This window comes from Scyliorhinus torazame, chromosome 7 (genome assembly GCF_047496885.1).
Source record: "Scyliorhinus torazame isolate Kashiwa2021f chromosome 7, sScyTor2.1, whole genome shotgun sequence".
Lineage (NCBI taxonomy): Eukaryota > Metazoa > Chordata > Chondrichthyes > Carcharhiniformes > Scyliorhinidae > Scyliorhinus > Scyliorhinus torazame.
Genome location: NC_092713.1, coordinates 304,447,490 through 304,463,969, shown reverse-complemented (window position 1 = coordinate 304,463,969; position 16,480 = coordinate 304,447,490). Strand labels below are relative to the sequence as shown.

Here is a 16,480-nt window from a genome sequence, read left to right as displayed (position 1 = left end):
AATCTTTCCATTAAATGGAAGTAACACCGACACACAATTTGGCAATAGGCTCCAGGAATCATCACTGTCAAATTCTGCTCCATCGCGCTCCCTCTCTCACACCAAGTTATCTTTTTGCAGTAAAAAAAGCAACCATATAATATATATTTAAAAGAAAGTGCCAGAAGGACACAGCAACAATGAGAGAAAGCCGCTGATAAAAGTAAGAGTCTGAAATATTAACCAGCATTTGCTAATTTCATTCATATACTGAGATTGTATATATTTACCACTCTCTGTCTTTTGGGGCCAGATTAAAGGAGTGGTGCACAGACTGGAGTAGAAATGTCAGAAACCCCTTTCAAACATTGGCACACCCTGGGGACAACATCCATCTAATGTCATGTCAACTACCCAAGAGTGCCACCATTATCAGAAATGTTGCGTTGGTAGACAGCAAAAACAAATCATGTGCTAGCAAGTCAACAGATGCAAACACAAAATGCTTGTACATGAACTTGGATCCTCTGGCAAACAGCTGGGTCCCACTTAAGTGGCAGGTCAACTTAAAATAAAAAACTTCTTCCAGCCAAATCGGCAAGGCTTCTTCAACAGCGCCAAGCACAAAAGCAAACAAGCACATGGAAACATTACCAGCTGCAATTTCCACTCAAAGGTCACACACTCCGTGAGTTGCTTGGTCAAAGTCCAGGGAACCCCCTTCCTGAAGACACTGCTGCGGGTGTACCTAAACCTACTACAGGGACTGCAGCGGCTCAAGAGGCCAACGGCCACCTTCTCTGGGGCAATTAGGAATTAGCAATAACATCCCACTCAAGAATGTAAAAAAAACACGTTCAGTTACACCGAGCTGGCTGTTGTTCACTGCATGAAGCCTACGCCGAAATCGAACTGCACTTGAAGCCATGCAAGTCTTCGAAATGCAAGGATTGCAAAAATCGTTTACAGAGGAGTGGAAAAATATTTTTTAAAAGAGAGATTGGACGGTGGGGTGCCGCAAAGGAGTTCGGACTAATCCTTCAGAGGGATAAACGCTTCAAACCTTCCTCACCCCCACTTACAATATGAAACTCGCAAGTTCAACACTCTCAACTTCACTCACTCGACAGTTCCAATTTATTTATTTAGAAGAAAGTTGTTTTTAGCCCCCAGCAGTGGCGTTCGTGTGATAATGCACAAAACTCGCACCATGGAACAAATCCGACCCTGCAACTAAAACCAGGTCCAACAACAACAATAACAAAAAATTACTTGGACACAGAGCAGCCCCCAAGCGGATACATCCGATGACATAAATTACTGCGATTATCGTAAACAGGTTTCTTTTCGCGCGAAAAAAAATAAATAAAACAAAGGAAACAGCCCACGTTAAAGAGAGTTACCATTGAAAAAGGAGTTGGGAACATTGTATTTATTTCCCCTCAGCGTTTTACTGGTAACGCAGCACAGGGAATGGCAACCTGGCCACACACAGTAGCAAAACACAACACACACAACAAACCTCAAGCATTTCGCACATTGTTCTAGGAGGGGTTTTGGGGGGGGGGGGGGGGGGGGATACATTGTGAGGGGGGAAAACAAAGATGACCAGCAGATGAATAGTAATAAGAAACACAGTTTAGCTTCTAAATTGAATTGATGTTTTTATTTCTTCCCACAATGAACACGGTTCAATGCTGACAGAAACACATGCAAGTCCATGTTGTTTTTGTGTGCGGTGGGATAGCCTACTGGTGAGAGACTCTTAGGCTTCAGCAAATTCACATAGAAGAGTGAGTGGGTGTGGGTGTGGGGTGGGGGGGGAAGAGGGTTAAGTCTGAAATAAAACATTAAACACCCATCCTCAGCAATTGTGGGGATAGTCTCGGGGGGGGGGGGGTAAAATCGTTCCTTTTTTAAAAAGGGGAGAGGGGGTTGGATGTTAAGGGACGTATTGTTGGGAGGATGCTGAGGAGCAATGGGGAGATGCTGAGTGGGGATGATGGATGGTGAAGGGTGGTGGGGCTCAAGGCGGGCGGGCCCCCGTTGACCGTTTAATTCCCCCCTCCCTTCAAGAGGGTCTCTCTCACCTTTCTGAGCGGAGAACGCCGCGTACCAAGAGACAGACACCACACCGCACAAGACCACAGCCGTCAGAACAGTCCCATTTCGGAGCCTCATCTCACCGGGCAGACATTATTAGCATTATTTTATTATCTTAGAGCGAGCCTTCCATCCTCCTTTTTTTTTTGCGCCTCCTTCACCGAGACCCGAACCTGGCGCTTTCTTCCAGCGCCGCCTCGCTCGCATGCACTACTTTTCCCACACACCGCGGACTCTTACATACGTCGGCCGCTGGCGGAGGCGGTGTACGTGCGGACGCAGTGCGTCGGCCTCTCACCCTGCGGATGGATTTCCTGGGGGGGTGGGCTCCTTGTAGTGGCGGGGTTGGTTTTTGCGGTTCCTTCGCACGCGGTCGGCTCAAATTATTTCACTCGATTGTTTTGATGAGAGAACGCGCGCGCCGGGTCGGCGGTCAAGGACGCGTGCGCGCTTGCCGGCGCTGCCGTCAGAAGACGCATGCGCGACGCGGGTGTCCGGGGTCAGCGCACCGAGGGGGGCCCTCGGAACAATGAGGCTTGATTTGAAATAAAATGCTTTCGGATAACTTGAAGGTGTTGAGAGGCATTAGAAACAAGTTGTCAGGTAAGGATGAGTGAAAGTAATCCACGACAACATAATGATGTATCTGTTATGATGCTAAAGTAATCACTGCCTCCTGAGTATCCATGGCAACCATGGATGGCGCCTGGGAGTTGCGCATTTTGATGCTAAAACTCTGACATCTTCAAAGTTAAAACGTGTTTATTTAATTTAAGTTTGGTCATTTTGCTTGAAGATGCACGTACTTAAAGAAAATAATGTCTTTACACAAGCCAGGCAGGGTTATAAGATGTCCCAACGCACACATTTTTATTGTGCATTCACCTGAGGAAGGTGAATGCACCTAAACACATTAAAGAAGCCATCCCCTATGGACAAGCGCTCCGTATACACAGGATCTGCTCAGACGAGGAGGAGCGTAACAGACATCTACAGATGTTGAAAGATGCCCTCGTACAAACGGGATATGGCACTCGACTCATCGATCGACAGTTCCAACGCGCCACAGCGAAAAACCGGACCGACCTCCTCAGAAGACAAACATGGGACACATCCGACAGAATACCCTTCGTCGTCCAGTACTTCCCCGGAGCGGAGAAACTATGTCATCTTCTTCAAAGCCTTCAACACGTCATTGATGACGATGAACATCGTGCCAAGGTCATCCCCACACCCCCACTACTTGCCTTCAAACAACCGCGCAACCTCAAACGAACCATTGTTTGCAGCAAACTACCCAGTCTTCAGAACAGTGACCACGACACCACACAACCCTGCCATGGCAATCTCTGCAAGACGTGCCTGATCATTGACATGGATACCACTATTACACGTGAGAACACCACCCACCAGGTACGCGGTACGTACTCGTGCGACTCGGCCAACGTTGTCTACCTCATACGCTGCAGGAAAGGATGTCCCGAGCGTGGTACATTGGCGAGACCATGCAGACGCTGCGACAACGAATGAACGGACATCGCGCAACAATCACCAGGCAGGAATGTTCCCTTCCAGTCGGAGAACACTTCAGCAGTCAAGGGCATTCAGCCTCTGATCTCCGGGTAAGCGTTCTCCAAGGCGGCCTTCAGGACGCGCAACAACGCAGAATCGCCGAGCAGAAACTTTGTGTGCGGCCTCAACCGGGACCTGGGATTCATGTCACATTACATTCATCCCCCACCATCTGGCCTACCAACTGTCCTGGCTTGATGTAATTCACACCTCTTTAACCTGGGGTTACCCCATCTCTGGATCTGTAAAGATTTAATCACCTGCTAATGGTCGCATTCCAAGCATCTTTGAATTTGTCTATATATGTGTTTCTGGAACATACCTCTTCATTCACCTGAGGAAGGAGCAGCGCTCCGAAAGCTAGTGACATCGAAACAAACCTGTTGGACTTTAACCTGGTGTTGTAAGACTTCGTACTGTGCTCACCCCAGTCCAACGCCGGCATCTCCACACCTGAGGAAGGAGCAGTGCTCTGAAAGCTAGTGTTTGAAACGAACCTGTTGGACTTTAACCTGGTGTTGTAAGACTTCTTACTGTGCTCACCCCAGTCCAATGCCGGCATCTCCACATCATGACATTTTTGTTCAGAAGAGTTTTTCATGATAACAAGGTAAAGCAAAACAATAACATATAACATACACCCAACCTCCCCCTGCACTTAGTAAACAAAACTCTCAGAGGAAGTAAGGGACTGCTGTGTGCTGTTTCACGGAGACATGGCTCACCACTGCCTCACCAGACTGTCTCATACAACCTGACAGCTTCTCAATACACCGTGATGGACCGCACGGCGTCATCAGGCAAAGCAAAGGGTGGAGAGGTTTGCCTCCTCATCAACTCCTCCTGGTGCTCGGACATGGTGACCCTGGCAAACTACTGCTCCCCAGACCTGGAATACCCGACTGTGAAGTGGTGCTCGTATTACCTTCCACAGGAATTCACTTCTGACATCATCACGCCGGTTTACATCCCGTCCCAGGCGGCAGTGAAGAAGGCGCTTGATGAATTGTACACCGCTATTAAAACAGTGAAACAGAATACCCGGAGGCCTGGTTCAACGTAGTCGGGAACTTCAACCAGGCCAACCACAAGAATGTACTGTCAAAATTCGAACAACACATCTCCTGTCCCACCAGGGGCACTGACATCCTTGGCCACTGCTACACAAATATCAAGGGCGCGTACTGATCCATCCCCAGACTGCACTTCGGAAAATCGGACCATTAAGACAGTGCTCCTCCCAGCATAGAGGCAGAAACCCAAGCGGCAGAATCCGGTTAAGAAGGTTGGTCAATGCTGGTCCGAGGCGACAGAAGAGCTCCTATGCAACTGTTTAGAGTAAGTGGACTGGTCCATATTCAAGAACTCAGCAGCCATTCTAAATGAATATGCCACTACCGTCACAGACTTCATCAGCAAGTGTGTGGAAGATTGCGTGCCAAAGAAAGTAGTACGTACGTTCCCCAACCAGAAACCATGGTTTAATCGGGGGATTCACTCCGTACTGAAGGTCAGGTCTGAGGCGTTCAAGACAGGTGATCGTGACCTGTACAAATCCAGGTACGACCTCCGCAAAGCCTTCAGGGTTGCCAAGAGACAATACCAGACTAAGCTACAGTCACAGACTAATGCAATGAAATGAAATGAAAATCACTTATTGTCACAAGTAGGCTTCAAATGAAGTTACTGTGAAAAGCCCCCAGTCGCCACATTCCAGCTCCTGTTCGGGGAGACTGGTACGGGAATTGAACCGTGCTACTGGCCTTGATCTGCTTTACTAGGATGGGAATAGAGGGATACGGACCCCGGAAGTGTAGAAGATTTTAGCTTAGACGGGCAGCATGGTCGGCGCAGGCTTGGAGGGCCGAAGGGCCTGTTCCTGTGCTGTACTTTTCTTTGTTCTTTGTACAAGCCAGCTATTTAGCCCACTGTGCTTAAACCAGCCCTTGGACATGGACTCTCGTCGGTTGTGGCAAGGCTTAAACAACATAATACAAAGCAAAGCTGAGTAGAATCTCAGGCAGCAGCGCACCACTCCCCAATGAACTCAATGCATTCTACGCTCCTTTCGAGCAGGAAACCATCAAACTGTTGTCAACTGCCCCAGCAGCCTTGAACACACCTATACCTACCTTCACAGCTTCTGAAGTCAGAGCGGCCTTCTTGAAAGTGAACCCTCAAAAAACAACAGGTCCTGACGGAGTCCCTGGTCGTGCACTCCGATCCTGCGCGGACCAACCGACGGGTGTGTTTACAGACATCTTCAACCTCTCCCTACTCTGTTCCAATGGTCCTATATGGGTGCCAAAGAAGAACCAGGAAACAAGCATCAATGACTACCATCCAGTGGCCTTGACATCTATCATTATGAAGTGCTTCGAGAGGCTGGTCATGAGACACATCAACTCCATACTCCCAGAATGCCTTGATCCACTGTAATTCACATACCGCCTTAACCTGTCCATACAGATGCCATCTCCCTGGTCCTACACTAATCCCTGGAGCATCTCGACGACAATGACTCCTACGTCAGACTCTTATTCATTGACTACAGCCCCGCCATCAACCCCATAATCTTAGCCAAGCTCATATCAAAACTCCAAAACCTAGGACTTGGCTCCTCCCTCTGCACTGGATCCTCAACTTCCTGATCCATAGATCACAATCAGTAAGGATAAACAACAACAACTCCTCCATGATAGTCCTCAATACTGGGGCCCCGCAAGGCTGAGTACTTAGCCCCCTGCTATACTCCCTACACCCACGACTGTGTGGCAAAATATGGCTCCAACTCCATCTACAGGTTTGCTGATGACACGACCGTAGTGGGTCGGATCTCGAACAATGATAAATCAGAGTACAGGAATGGAGCCCAGTGGCATGATGTAACAACAACAATCTCTCCCTCAATGTCAGCAAAACTAAGGAGCTGGTCATTGACTTGAGGAAGCAAAGTATCGTACACACCTCTGTCTGCATCAGTGGTGCCGAGGTGGAGATAGTTTACAGCTTCAAATTCCTAGGTGTGTGAAGGGGGGTCCTAGATGAGACCCCTTAAAACCGTATAGTTAGGATAACACTAGAATAGCTCTACATAAGTTAGTTTATTGAGGATTGAGACTAATCATAGAAAGTATATCCAGTAATCATTATTAACCATGAAACATTTATTCTTAGAGCATAGCAGTAACAAGCATTTAAACTCTTGCTAATAGTAGTGGTCACAGTGTATAATGGGATTTAAGTTAGCTAACTTGACCACATTCCTAAGACAGACAGAATCAGACAGAAATAATGTGATTAGCAATAACACGGCCAGCTCAATAAGCAGTTCTTATCAGCAGCTCCAGTACCCTGTGCTCAGACTGACAATTGTAGGAGCAGGGACCACACTAAGGTAAGAAAAATGGGAGTAGGGGAGAGCAAGAGACAACGGATGCAAGGGTGTTGGAAAATAACTGGTGGCCAGGGAACAGGATACGGCTAAATCATGAGTTGATCACGCAGTTATCATGCTCGGCCCAAGACCATAAGAAACTACAGAGAATCATGAACACAGCCCAATCCATCGATGCAAAACCACCTCCTAGCCATTGACTCTGTCTACACCTCCAGCTGCCTTGGGAAAGTGGCAGCATAATCAAAGACCCCTCCCACCCGGCTTATTCTCACTTCCAAACTCTTTTATCGGGCAGAAGATACAAAAGTCTGCAAACACGCGCTAAAAGTTCAAAAACAGTTTCTTCCCCTCTTATGGACAGACTTGATCACTCTACTCATCTTCTCTACTGAGTAGTATTACACTCCGTATGCTTCACCCGATGCCTGGATCTATGTGTTTACATTGTGTATTTATGTATGTCCTATGTCTTTTCAAGTATGGAACATGAATCTCTCTGGACTGTAGGCAGAACAATACTTTTCACTGTACCTCAGTACGCATGGCAATAAATCAGATCCAATCCAAAACCAACTCCCCCCACCCCCCCAGTAAGTGATAGTGACTAATTATCTGAAAAAGGAGATGAAAGGCTGCCACTTCGAGTAAAGTTCTTCCACCAACTAAACCACCCCTACACCGTCTCATTATTTGCAACCCAAAACTAAAATAGTGAAATGTTTTATTTTGAAAGTATTTTTATTAAAGGCTTTTTACATATATACCAGAAGAACAACACATTAACCCAATTAAATAGCAAATTACGAAGCGCCAATCCCCCAGCTGCCTCTTTCTCTGTAGAAACATCCGATGAATCCGTGGGATCTTGCCAACCCAAATAAAGGAAGATACCATTTTATTAACCCTACAAAAGAAAGATTTGGTGGGGGGAAAGACTGGGAGACACTAAAACACAAACCTTGGGAGCATGTTAATTTTCACAGTCTGCACCCTGCCCGCCAAAGACAGAGGGAGAACATCCCATTTATTCAAGTCGGCCTTAACCCCATTCACCAGACTAGCAAAGTTAGGTTTGTGGACCAAGGCCCAATTGTGGGTCACCCGGAATCCCAGCTAACGGAAGTTTGTTCTGACCAGGAAAAACGGCAACTTCCCCAGATCAGTTCCCCTCCCTGGGGGATTCACCGGAAAGTATTCACTTTTGCCCAAATTTAGCTTGTATCCCGAGAAGGAACCAAACATCCTAAGTAACTTCATTATTTCCTCTACGATTGAGAGTGGCTCCATGATGGAATCATAGATTTACAGTGTAGAAGGTGGCCAGTCAGCCAGTCGAGTCTGCACCGGCCCTTGGAAAGAGCACCCTACTTAAGCCCACACCTCCACCCAATCCCAGTAACCCAGCCTAATCGTTTTTGGACACTAAGGGGCAATTTATCATGGCCAATCCACCTAACCTGCACATCTTTGGACTGTGGGAGGAAACCGGAGCACCCAGAGGAAACCCACGCAGATACGGGGAGAAAGTGCAAACTCCACACAGTCACCCGAGGCCAGAATTGAACCCGGGTCCCTGGAGCTGTGAGGCAGCAGTGCTAACCACTGTGCCACCATGCTGCCCAATTTCAAATAGATACCCCCACTCAAACCCATCAAATTTTTCAGCATCCATTGAAATAATCACCTCTGGCTCAGGCACTGGGGAGGGGAACAGAACGATTTTTTCAATCTCTGTATGTTGGCCGATAATTGCCGCCCGTTAAGAAATCCAGTCTGTCGGGGCGGCACGGTGGCTCAGTGGCCCAAAGGTTAGCACTGTTGCCTATGGCTCTGAGGACCCGGGTTCGATCCCGGCCCCGGGTCACTGTCTGTGTGGAGTTTGCACATTCTCCCCATGTCTGCATGGGTTTCACCCCCACAACCCCAAAGATGTGCAGGTTAGGTGGATTGCCCATGCTAAATTGCCCCTTAATTGGAAAAAAAATAATTGGGTACTCTAAATTCTGAAAAAAAAGGAAAAAAACCAAAAGCAGTCTGCTGTTCCGAAATCACCTCCGGAAGGCAGGGCTCCAAACGTATTGCCAACACTTTCGCCAATAACTTAGCATCAGCGGTCAATGATGAAATGAGTCGGAATGACTCACACTCCGTAGGATTCTTATCTTTCTTTAGTATCAGGGAAATCAATGCCCTCGCCAACGTGGCTAGCAACACCCCTGAGCCAAGGAATCATTGAACATATCCAGCAACAAAGGGATGAACTGACTCATGAATGGTTTATAAAATTCGATAGAGAATCCATACAGACCGGGAGCTTTACCCGACTACATTAATCTGATACACGTCATGACCTTCTCTGGATCCATCATCGCCTCTACATCTTCCCTTCTCCCCTACTCCATCACTGGGAAGGACAATCCATCCAAAAACTGCATCATTGACAGTCTTTGGAGGCTCTGACTTGTATTGCTCTTGATGAAAAGCCTCCAATGCCGCATTAATCGTCCCTGGGGCGGAAACTAACCCACCACTCTAGTCCTCCCTTATGTATCTCCTAGAAAGCAGCCTGCTGTCTCAGCATGTGCGGGAAAAGACGAGTAGCCTTCTCCCTATATTCATAGAAAGTTCTCCTCAGGACTGCAGCTGATTCATCGCCTTGCCCATCGAGAGCAACTCGATGGGCAAGTCCGCCTGCAGTTTCTTCCAACTTGCCACCAACTCTGGTGTTGGGGTAATCGAGTACTGGCAGTCCACCTCGGAAAGAGAATTCATCAGCTTCTGCCTCTCCATCCTACCAGATTTATCCTTATGCGCCTTGTAAGACATTATCTTCCCGCTAATCACCGCCTTCAGAGCTTCCCACAACGTGGAAGGCGAAACCACCTCGTTTCTATTGGACTCAATGTACTCCTCAATGGCAGAGGATATACACTCACAGAACCCCTTGTTCACCAGCAATGCCGTGTCCAATCTCCACGGGGGTCACTGAGCAGAGCCTGGCTCCAACATCAGATCCACAAAGTGCGAAACATGATCCTTTATAACGATAGCCGAGTATCTCGACCCTTCACCCTGGGAAGAAGAGACCTACCCACCATAAAGAAATCAGTCCGGGAGTAGACCTGATGGATGTGTAAAATAAAGAAGAAAACTCCTTATCCGTCGGATACGTAAATCTCCACGTCCAGTGTCCCCTGTGTCTGCTCCATAAAGACCGTTCTCGTGTCTTTGCTACCCCTGATGAACTCAAGAGACTTAGGACTTGACCTATCCAACCGAAGATCCAAAACGCAATTGAAGTCCCCCCCCTACCCCCCAGAATTAGTTGATGTGAATCCAGCTCCGGGATAGAAGCCAACACCATATTGATAAACACTGTGTCATCCCAGTTCGGTGAATACACATTGACCAATATCACCAGCGTGCCCGGTTCAACAAGTCCAATGCCACATTGTACAGAAGTAATGTGTGATTTGGTGTGGTGTATCCGGCCTATCGTTTAGTGACATTTAAAGAGAGAGGCTATTACTTTGATGTGTCGGAAGAAGCGGATGAGTTTGTAAAGAAACGTGGACTGGGGGGTCAAACTAATGTCTGAATTGTTAGGGGCATTTGTATCTATTGTATGATTTTTGTATTGTGGGTGAGGGAGTTGTTGCTGGGGTTTTTTCTGAGCGAGTTTGTAGTTTGTATTTTTGGGATTGTTTGTGGGATGAGTGTTGGTTTACTTTTTGCCTCTAACTTTTTATATTAAAGCTGGATGTCGGGAGGGGGCTTGTTGGTATGATTATATTTCTGGTTTTATCCTCTGCGGGGTCACCTTGCTAGCTGTAAAGTTAGTTAATGGGAGCAGAGGAGATGGGGTATCTGCAGCTCATTAATTTAGGAGTTTTTTTTTCTTTTAAGTAATGATCTTGAGATGTTTGCTCTTGTTTTGTTTGGGTTGGGGGAAGGAAAGGGCCTTTTTCCTCCTTTTGGCTGTTTATTGGGTTGTGTGGTTGGGGGTGGGGTGTGAAAGAGGGAAGGGGAGGGGTAAAATGCTGACGGTGACAAATTATTTGTCTTTTTTCTGGTCTTGGGGGGATTTGGTGGCCATCTGAGGTGAGCGAAGGACCACCTAGACTCTAAATGGGAGGGCTAATGCGGTTTTACAACCAATTAAGTACTTTTTTCAACGTGTAGTCACTATGTTTTTCAACGTGTAGTCACTGTTATGATGTGGGAAACACAGCAGTCCATTGTTGCACAGCAAGATCCCATAAAATGGCATTTAGATTTAAATCTGTAATTTTCTTTGTTAGGTGCTGTTTCGGGAAGACTGTTGGCTGGGCTGCTGATAGAATTCCTTACTTGGGGCACCTTGTTTCACATTTTATCTGGAACTTGCAACTCCCTCAATAGGTCATTATGCCAACTCAATTATGTGCTTAATCTGTGAAATGGTTCTTGAATCTACAAGAATGGTACTAATTGATCCAAATAATCTGAAATAAAATGTTGAAACACACAGCAGGTTTGCCAGCATTTGAGCAAAAAAGGCAGGTTACTGTTTTTTATTTCAGGGCTTGCTGTTATTACAAAGTAATCTGAATAGTAGTTTTTGGTGACTGCACATGCGCAGTTGAAAGTGGAAAATAGGAAGTTGCTGTCGGAGTTGCCCAGCTCCTGTGGAAACTTCACTATACCAGTACCTTGCTGAGAAACTCTGCATTCAATTATGTGGAATACATGAAGTTGTGGTATTTATCCACTAGATGCCATGCGTAGTCTGGCCTATATGTAACTCCAGACAGCCAAGAGGCTGGCCCTTAACTGCCCCTCTGAAATGGTCTCGCAAACTATCCCGTTAAAAAGCAATAAATGATGGCTTGGCCAACATGTCTATATCTTGCAAAATTATAAAGAAATTAACATTTTAACATGCCAGAAAATGATGAACCTTATCATTCTTAATGATTTTGAATAATTCTTAATTACTTACAAAGAACCTCTCTGACACTGAAAATTAACTTTACGTGTGTCAAATCCTATTCCTCCAGATTTGTTATTGTTGGAGATTATTGTTGGAGATTATCGACAGTTAAATTTGAATAACCTTTTTACTATATCTTTGTCCCTTTTATGATTCTTAATTCAGGGCAGCACGGTAGCATTGTGGATAGCACAATTGCTTCACAGCTCCAGGGTCCCAGGTTCGATTCCGGCTTTGGTCAGTGTCTGTGCGGAATCTGCACATCCTCCCCCTGTGTGCGTGGGTTTCCTCTGGGTGCTCCGGTTTCCTCCCACAGTCCAAAGATGTGCAGGTTAGGTGGATTGGCCATGATAAATTGCCCTTAGTGTCTAAAATTGCCCTTAGTGTTGGGTGGGGTTACTGGGTTATGGGGGTAAGGTGTAGGTGTTGACCTTGGGTAGGGTGCTCTTTCCAAGAGCCGGTGGACTCGATGGGCCGAATGGCCTCCTTCTGCATTGTAAATTCTATGATGAGAATCCCATTTCCCTCTCTTCATCTTGTTCAATACATAATTGATATTTAATTAAATATTCCTGGTTCAGACGATATCTCTCAGTAAGAATTCTTCAATTGGCTAAGGAGATGGGCTGAAGCTTTCCCAGTTCACACAGGTTCCAAAGAACTCTGTGCCAAAATTGATTTCCAATAACCGCAACTTCCAATGCAACAACCTGCAAAATGTCTGTGTGTAAGTGTAATCACCAGCTGGTGTCAATTGTTTGCTGCTGTTTATAAGATGCAGGCAAATTAAAATTGGACCTTTTTCACTTGAGAAGTAGGGATGGGAGGAGAAAAGACTTGGCAAGTGGATACCTGTATGTGATTAGTATTTTCTGATGAATAAAGTTGATCAAAATCAACCAATAAAAATGGAGAGAACCTTGTCCCTTTATGTCCCTTGCTGAGATTTAAATTGTTGAAGCCTGTGTTCAGTGGTGTACCGAAGGGATTGGTGCCGTGGGTTAACAAACACCACATGGACTGCAGCGGTTCAAGAAGGCAGCCTCACCACCATCTTCTCAAGGACAGTTGGGGATGGGGAACAAATGCTGGCCTAGCCAGTGATGCCCACATCCCATGAATTAATTAAAAGTAAAAACTTGTATTTCTGCAGCACATTTAATGTAGTGTAAGGGTTTCAGAGGAGCGATTAGCAAAGGCCATTCCTGAGCTTGGGGCCCAGGTTGCTGAAGGCACGATCATCAATGGTTGAGGAATTAAAATGAAGGATACACGATATGAGGTCAGAAGCTCATCTTTGGGTCAAATGTGGCACCCGAGATTGCAAACAGTTTGGCTAAGTCTCCAGGGAGAGGGATGTAGTTGGTAGCTAGGGAACGGAGTATTGAAAAGAGACCCAAAACAATGATTTCAGTCTTTTCATTGTTTATAGGAGGAAATTTCTACTGAGTTAAGAGAGGTGGTGGTGAGGTAAAGTTGGATGTCATCAATATATGTGTGAAAAGAAACATGTGCTTTTGAGATGCTGGACAGGATTCTCCGTTTGGGAGACAATGTTCTCCCGCTGGAGATGAATCGCCTTTGATTTAAGCTCACACTGGGAGCGGAGCCCAGAAGTGATTCATTGTCCCTTGCCACCCAAATTTATGCATGGCGGAAGTTGCAAGGGATTCCCTCACACATCTCGTCATCGGACCTCAGCCGAAAACAGTTTACTGCTTTTGATGTGGTCAAGAGCTATCAATCATAGCTAGATGGTTATAAATATTGCATTAGTGTCACAGAGTATTTGAGATCCATTCGGGCGGGATTCTCCACTCCCACGCCGAAGTGGCCGCGCCGTCGTGAACGCCGTTGAGGTTCACGACGGCGCGGAACGGCCCCGGTGCGACCGATTCAGGCCCTGACAATGGGCCAGTATCGGGGCCGCGTCATCTACCCGCGCCAGGCCTTGTCGCCCGCGTAAATGCAGCGCCGCATAGATGACGCGGCCGGCGCCGCATAACGGACGTCATCCGCGCATGCGCGGGTTGGCCGGCGCCAACCCGCGCATGCGTGGTTGCCGTCCTGTCCAAATCCGCCCCGCAAGAAGATGGGGGACGGATCTTGCGGGGCCGCGGAAGGAAGGAGGTCCTCCTTTAGAGAGGACGGCCCGACGATCGGTGGGCACCGATCGCGGGCCACCCCACATTCCAGGTAAAGCCCGGTGCAGGATCCCCCCTCGCCCCCCCCCCCCCCCCCCCCCCACAGGCCGCCCCCCCAGCATTCACGCACCGCCCACGACTGCAGCGACCAGGTGTGGACGGCGCCGGGGGGAACCCGCCGTTTTGGCCTGGCCGCTCGGCCCATCCGGGCCTCAGAATAGCGGGGGTGCCGGAGAATCGCCATTTTGGGTGACTCCGGCGATTCTCCGGCCTGCGGTCCACGAAACTCGACCGGGCCGTTCCCGCCGCTTGGGAGAATCGCGGGAGGGTGTCGGACCGGCGTCCCCGGAAATCTTGGCGGCCCAGGCGATTCTCCCAACCGGCGCGGGAGTGGAGAATCGCGCCCATTCAAGTGTGAAGGGAAATGAAATCAAACAATCCAGACATTTGGCTGTTTGGAAGCTGCCAATTACAGCCTAGTTAAAACAATTTCTCATTGACGGGAATTGAAGCGGTGCAGATCAAAGGATCTGAGGGGGTTTAAACTCTGGAGATGTGCTTTTCGCTTTCTAGGAATTTACAGCTGCTGCTTTTTCTGCCTGAGGCAGCAGGTGTAGGAGACAGGTGAGTTTTATTGTTTCTGTTTGGACTGCTCTCTGGCTTACAGACAGGGTTCCGTGTTATGGGGAGGTGGTGGTGGGGGGGGGTCCGGTGGGGGTGTTGTGAGCAGGATTTGAATTGTGGGGGCCCTCCGATAGACTTTGGGGGCACCCACCTTAAAGACTTACCCCTTGGCCAGGGCAACGGTGACAAATACCTGCACAAATCCTCACCCACTGAATCTCAGTCCAGTAAACTGGAGACTCATGGAGGCATGACGAATCCGGTGTCCAGCGCGGACTTCAATGCCCATGAGACTGGAGTATCGGAAACGGTTGAGCGCCAATCATGTTTTTTGGACTGCGCTGGATTCTCCACCTGATTGCGGATCTCTCTGTCGCCGTCAGCAGTGGAGAATCCAGCAATGTTGCTGAGGGGCAGTCGTAGATGAGAAGTAGGAAGGGGACAAGGATAGATCCTTGGGGGACACTGGAGGTGACCATGAAGGAGCAGGAAGAAGCCGTTGCAAGTGATTCTCTAGCTATGAATAGATAGATGAAATTGAAAGCAGGAAAGATTGAGGCAATTTTAAAAGGGTATTCCTGAGCTTGGGACTCTTTCCTCTGGAAAAGTGAAACTGATGGCTGAGCTGACAGGTGACTTTAAGAAGGGGTATGATGGGGGAGATGAGGTGGTGACCTTTCCATCTGTGGAAAGTCCAAAACTTTGGGTCATAAAGATGAGTTGGTCATTAATAAATCCAATAAGAATTTCAGGAGAAACTTCTTTATCCAGAGAGTGATTTGAATGTGGAATTCACCACCACAGGAACTGGTTGGGGGAAATATATTAGATACATTTATGGGAACGTAGAAAAAGCACATCAAGGAGAAAGGAATGATAGGATAGGGGGACACTGAAGGGAATCTCATGTGGAACAACACCTGTTGGACTGAATTGTCTGTTTCTGTGGTGTAATTCTATGCAAAAAATTACCTCCGGAACAAAAAGGTCAAAAACAATGTTTACAGCAAACAATAGTGGATGATAAATAAAATGCATAGCTAGTGTAAATAATAAGTGAACTGTAATAAACTCTTATAGTGGATTTAAATAGAAATTACGACAGCATTTCCATCTGACATTTTCCGATCTGAAGCTTTGGATTTGTTGAAAATATTTTCCTGCCAATTCGATTGTGGAAGCAATCACAGTAGTCTCTTTATGTCAAAGGTCTTTCATCAGCCTCTTTGTTGTTTGAATTCTCAGTCCGGTGGCAGCTTGGTTAATGTAGTGCTTGATTTTTCTTTAACTATGCTAAATGCGAAATGTGAGAACCGGTTTGATTGGGTTGCAAACTGAGATATTTTATCACAAGGTCATGTTACAACTTGAAATATATACTATTTCCCCATTACCTCCTGCATAATCAGTTGTCAATCTTTACTGTCCTGAGAGGACTGGTTGCATGGTCTAGGTTTCAGTTCCTTAAGTAGAAGGTTAAGAAGTGGTCTCAAGGTGGCATGTGACGCATTGGATAGCACTGGGACTGCAGCGCTGAGGACCCGGGTTCGAATCCCGGCCTTGGGTCACTGTCCGTGTGGAGTTTGCACATTCTCCCCATGTCTGCGTAGGTTTCAGTCCCACAACCCAAAGATGTGCAGGTTATGTGGATTGGCCACGCTAAATTTCCCCTTAATTGGAAAATAA

At 47.1% G+C, this 16,480-nt stretch overlaps 1 protein-coding gene and 1 long non-coding RNA gene across 3 annotated transcripts in view; one reads left to right on the top strand and one right to left on the bottom strand.

The window, feature by feature from the left end:
- Positions 1-2,302, bottom strand: part of mgat4b (alpha-1,3-mannosyl-glycoprotein 4-beta-N-acetylglucosaminyltransferase B) — a 452,622-nt gene extending 450,320 nt beyond the window's left edge. Inside the window, exon 1 of the mRNA XM_072512689.1 lies at positions 2,070-2,302. Coding sequence (XP_072368790.1) covers positions 2,070-2,160 — 91 coding nt within the window. The 5' untranslated portion in view covers positions 2,161-2,302. The remainder of the gene's footprint in view (positions 1-2,069) is intronic.
- Positions 2,303-2,523: 221 nt separating this feature from the next.
- LOC140427142 (uncharacterized) overlaps positions 2,524-16,480 on the top strand; it is a 56,857-nt gene continuing 42,900 nt past the window's right edge. For both annotated transcript variants that reach the window (XR_011948400.1, XR_011948401.1), the window contains exon 1: positions 2,524-2,685. This is a non-coding gene — a long non-coding RNA (uncharacterized lncRNA). The remainder of the gene's footprint in view (positions 2,686-16,480) is intronic.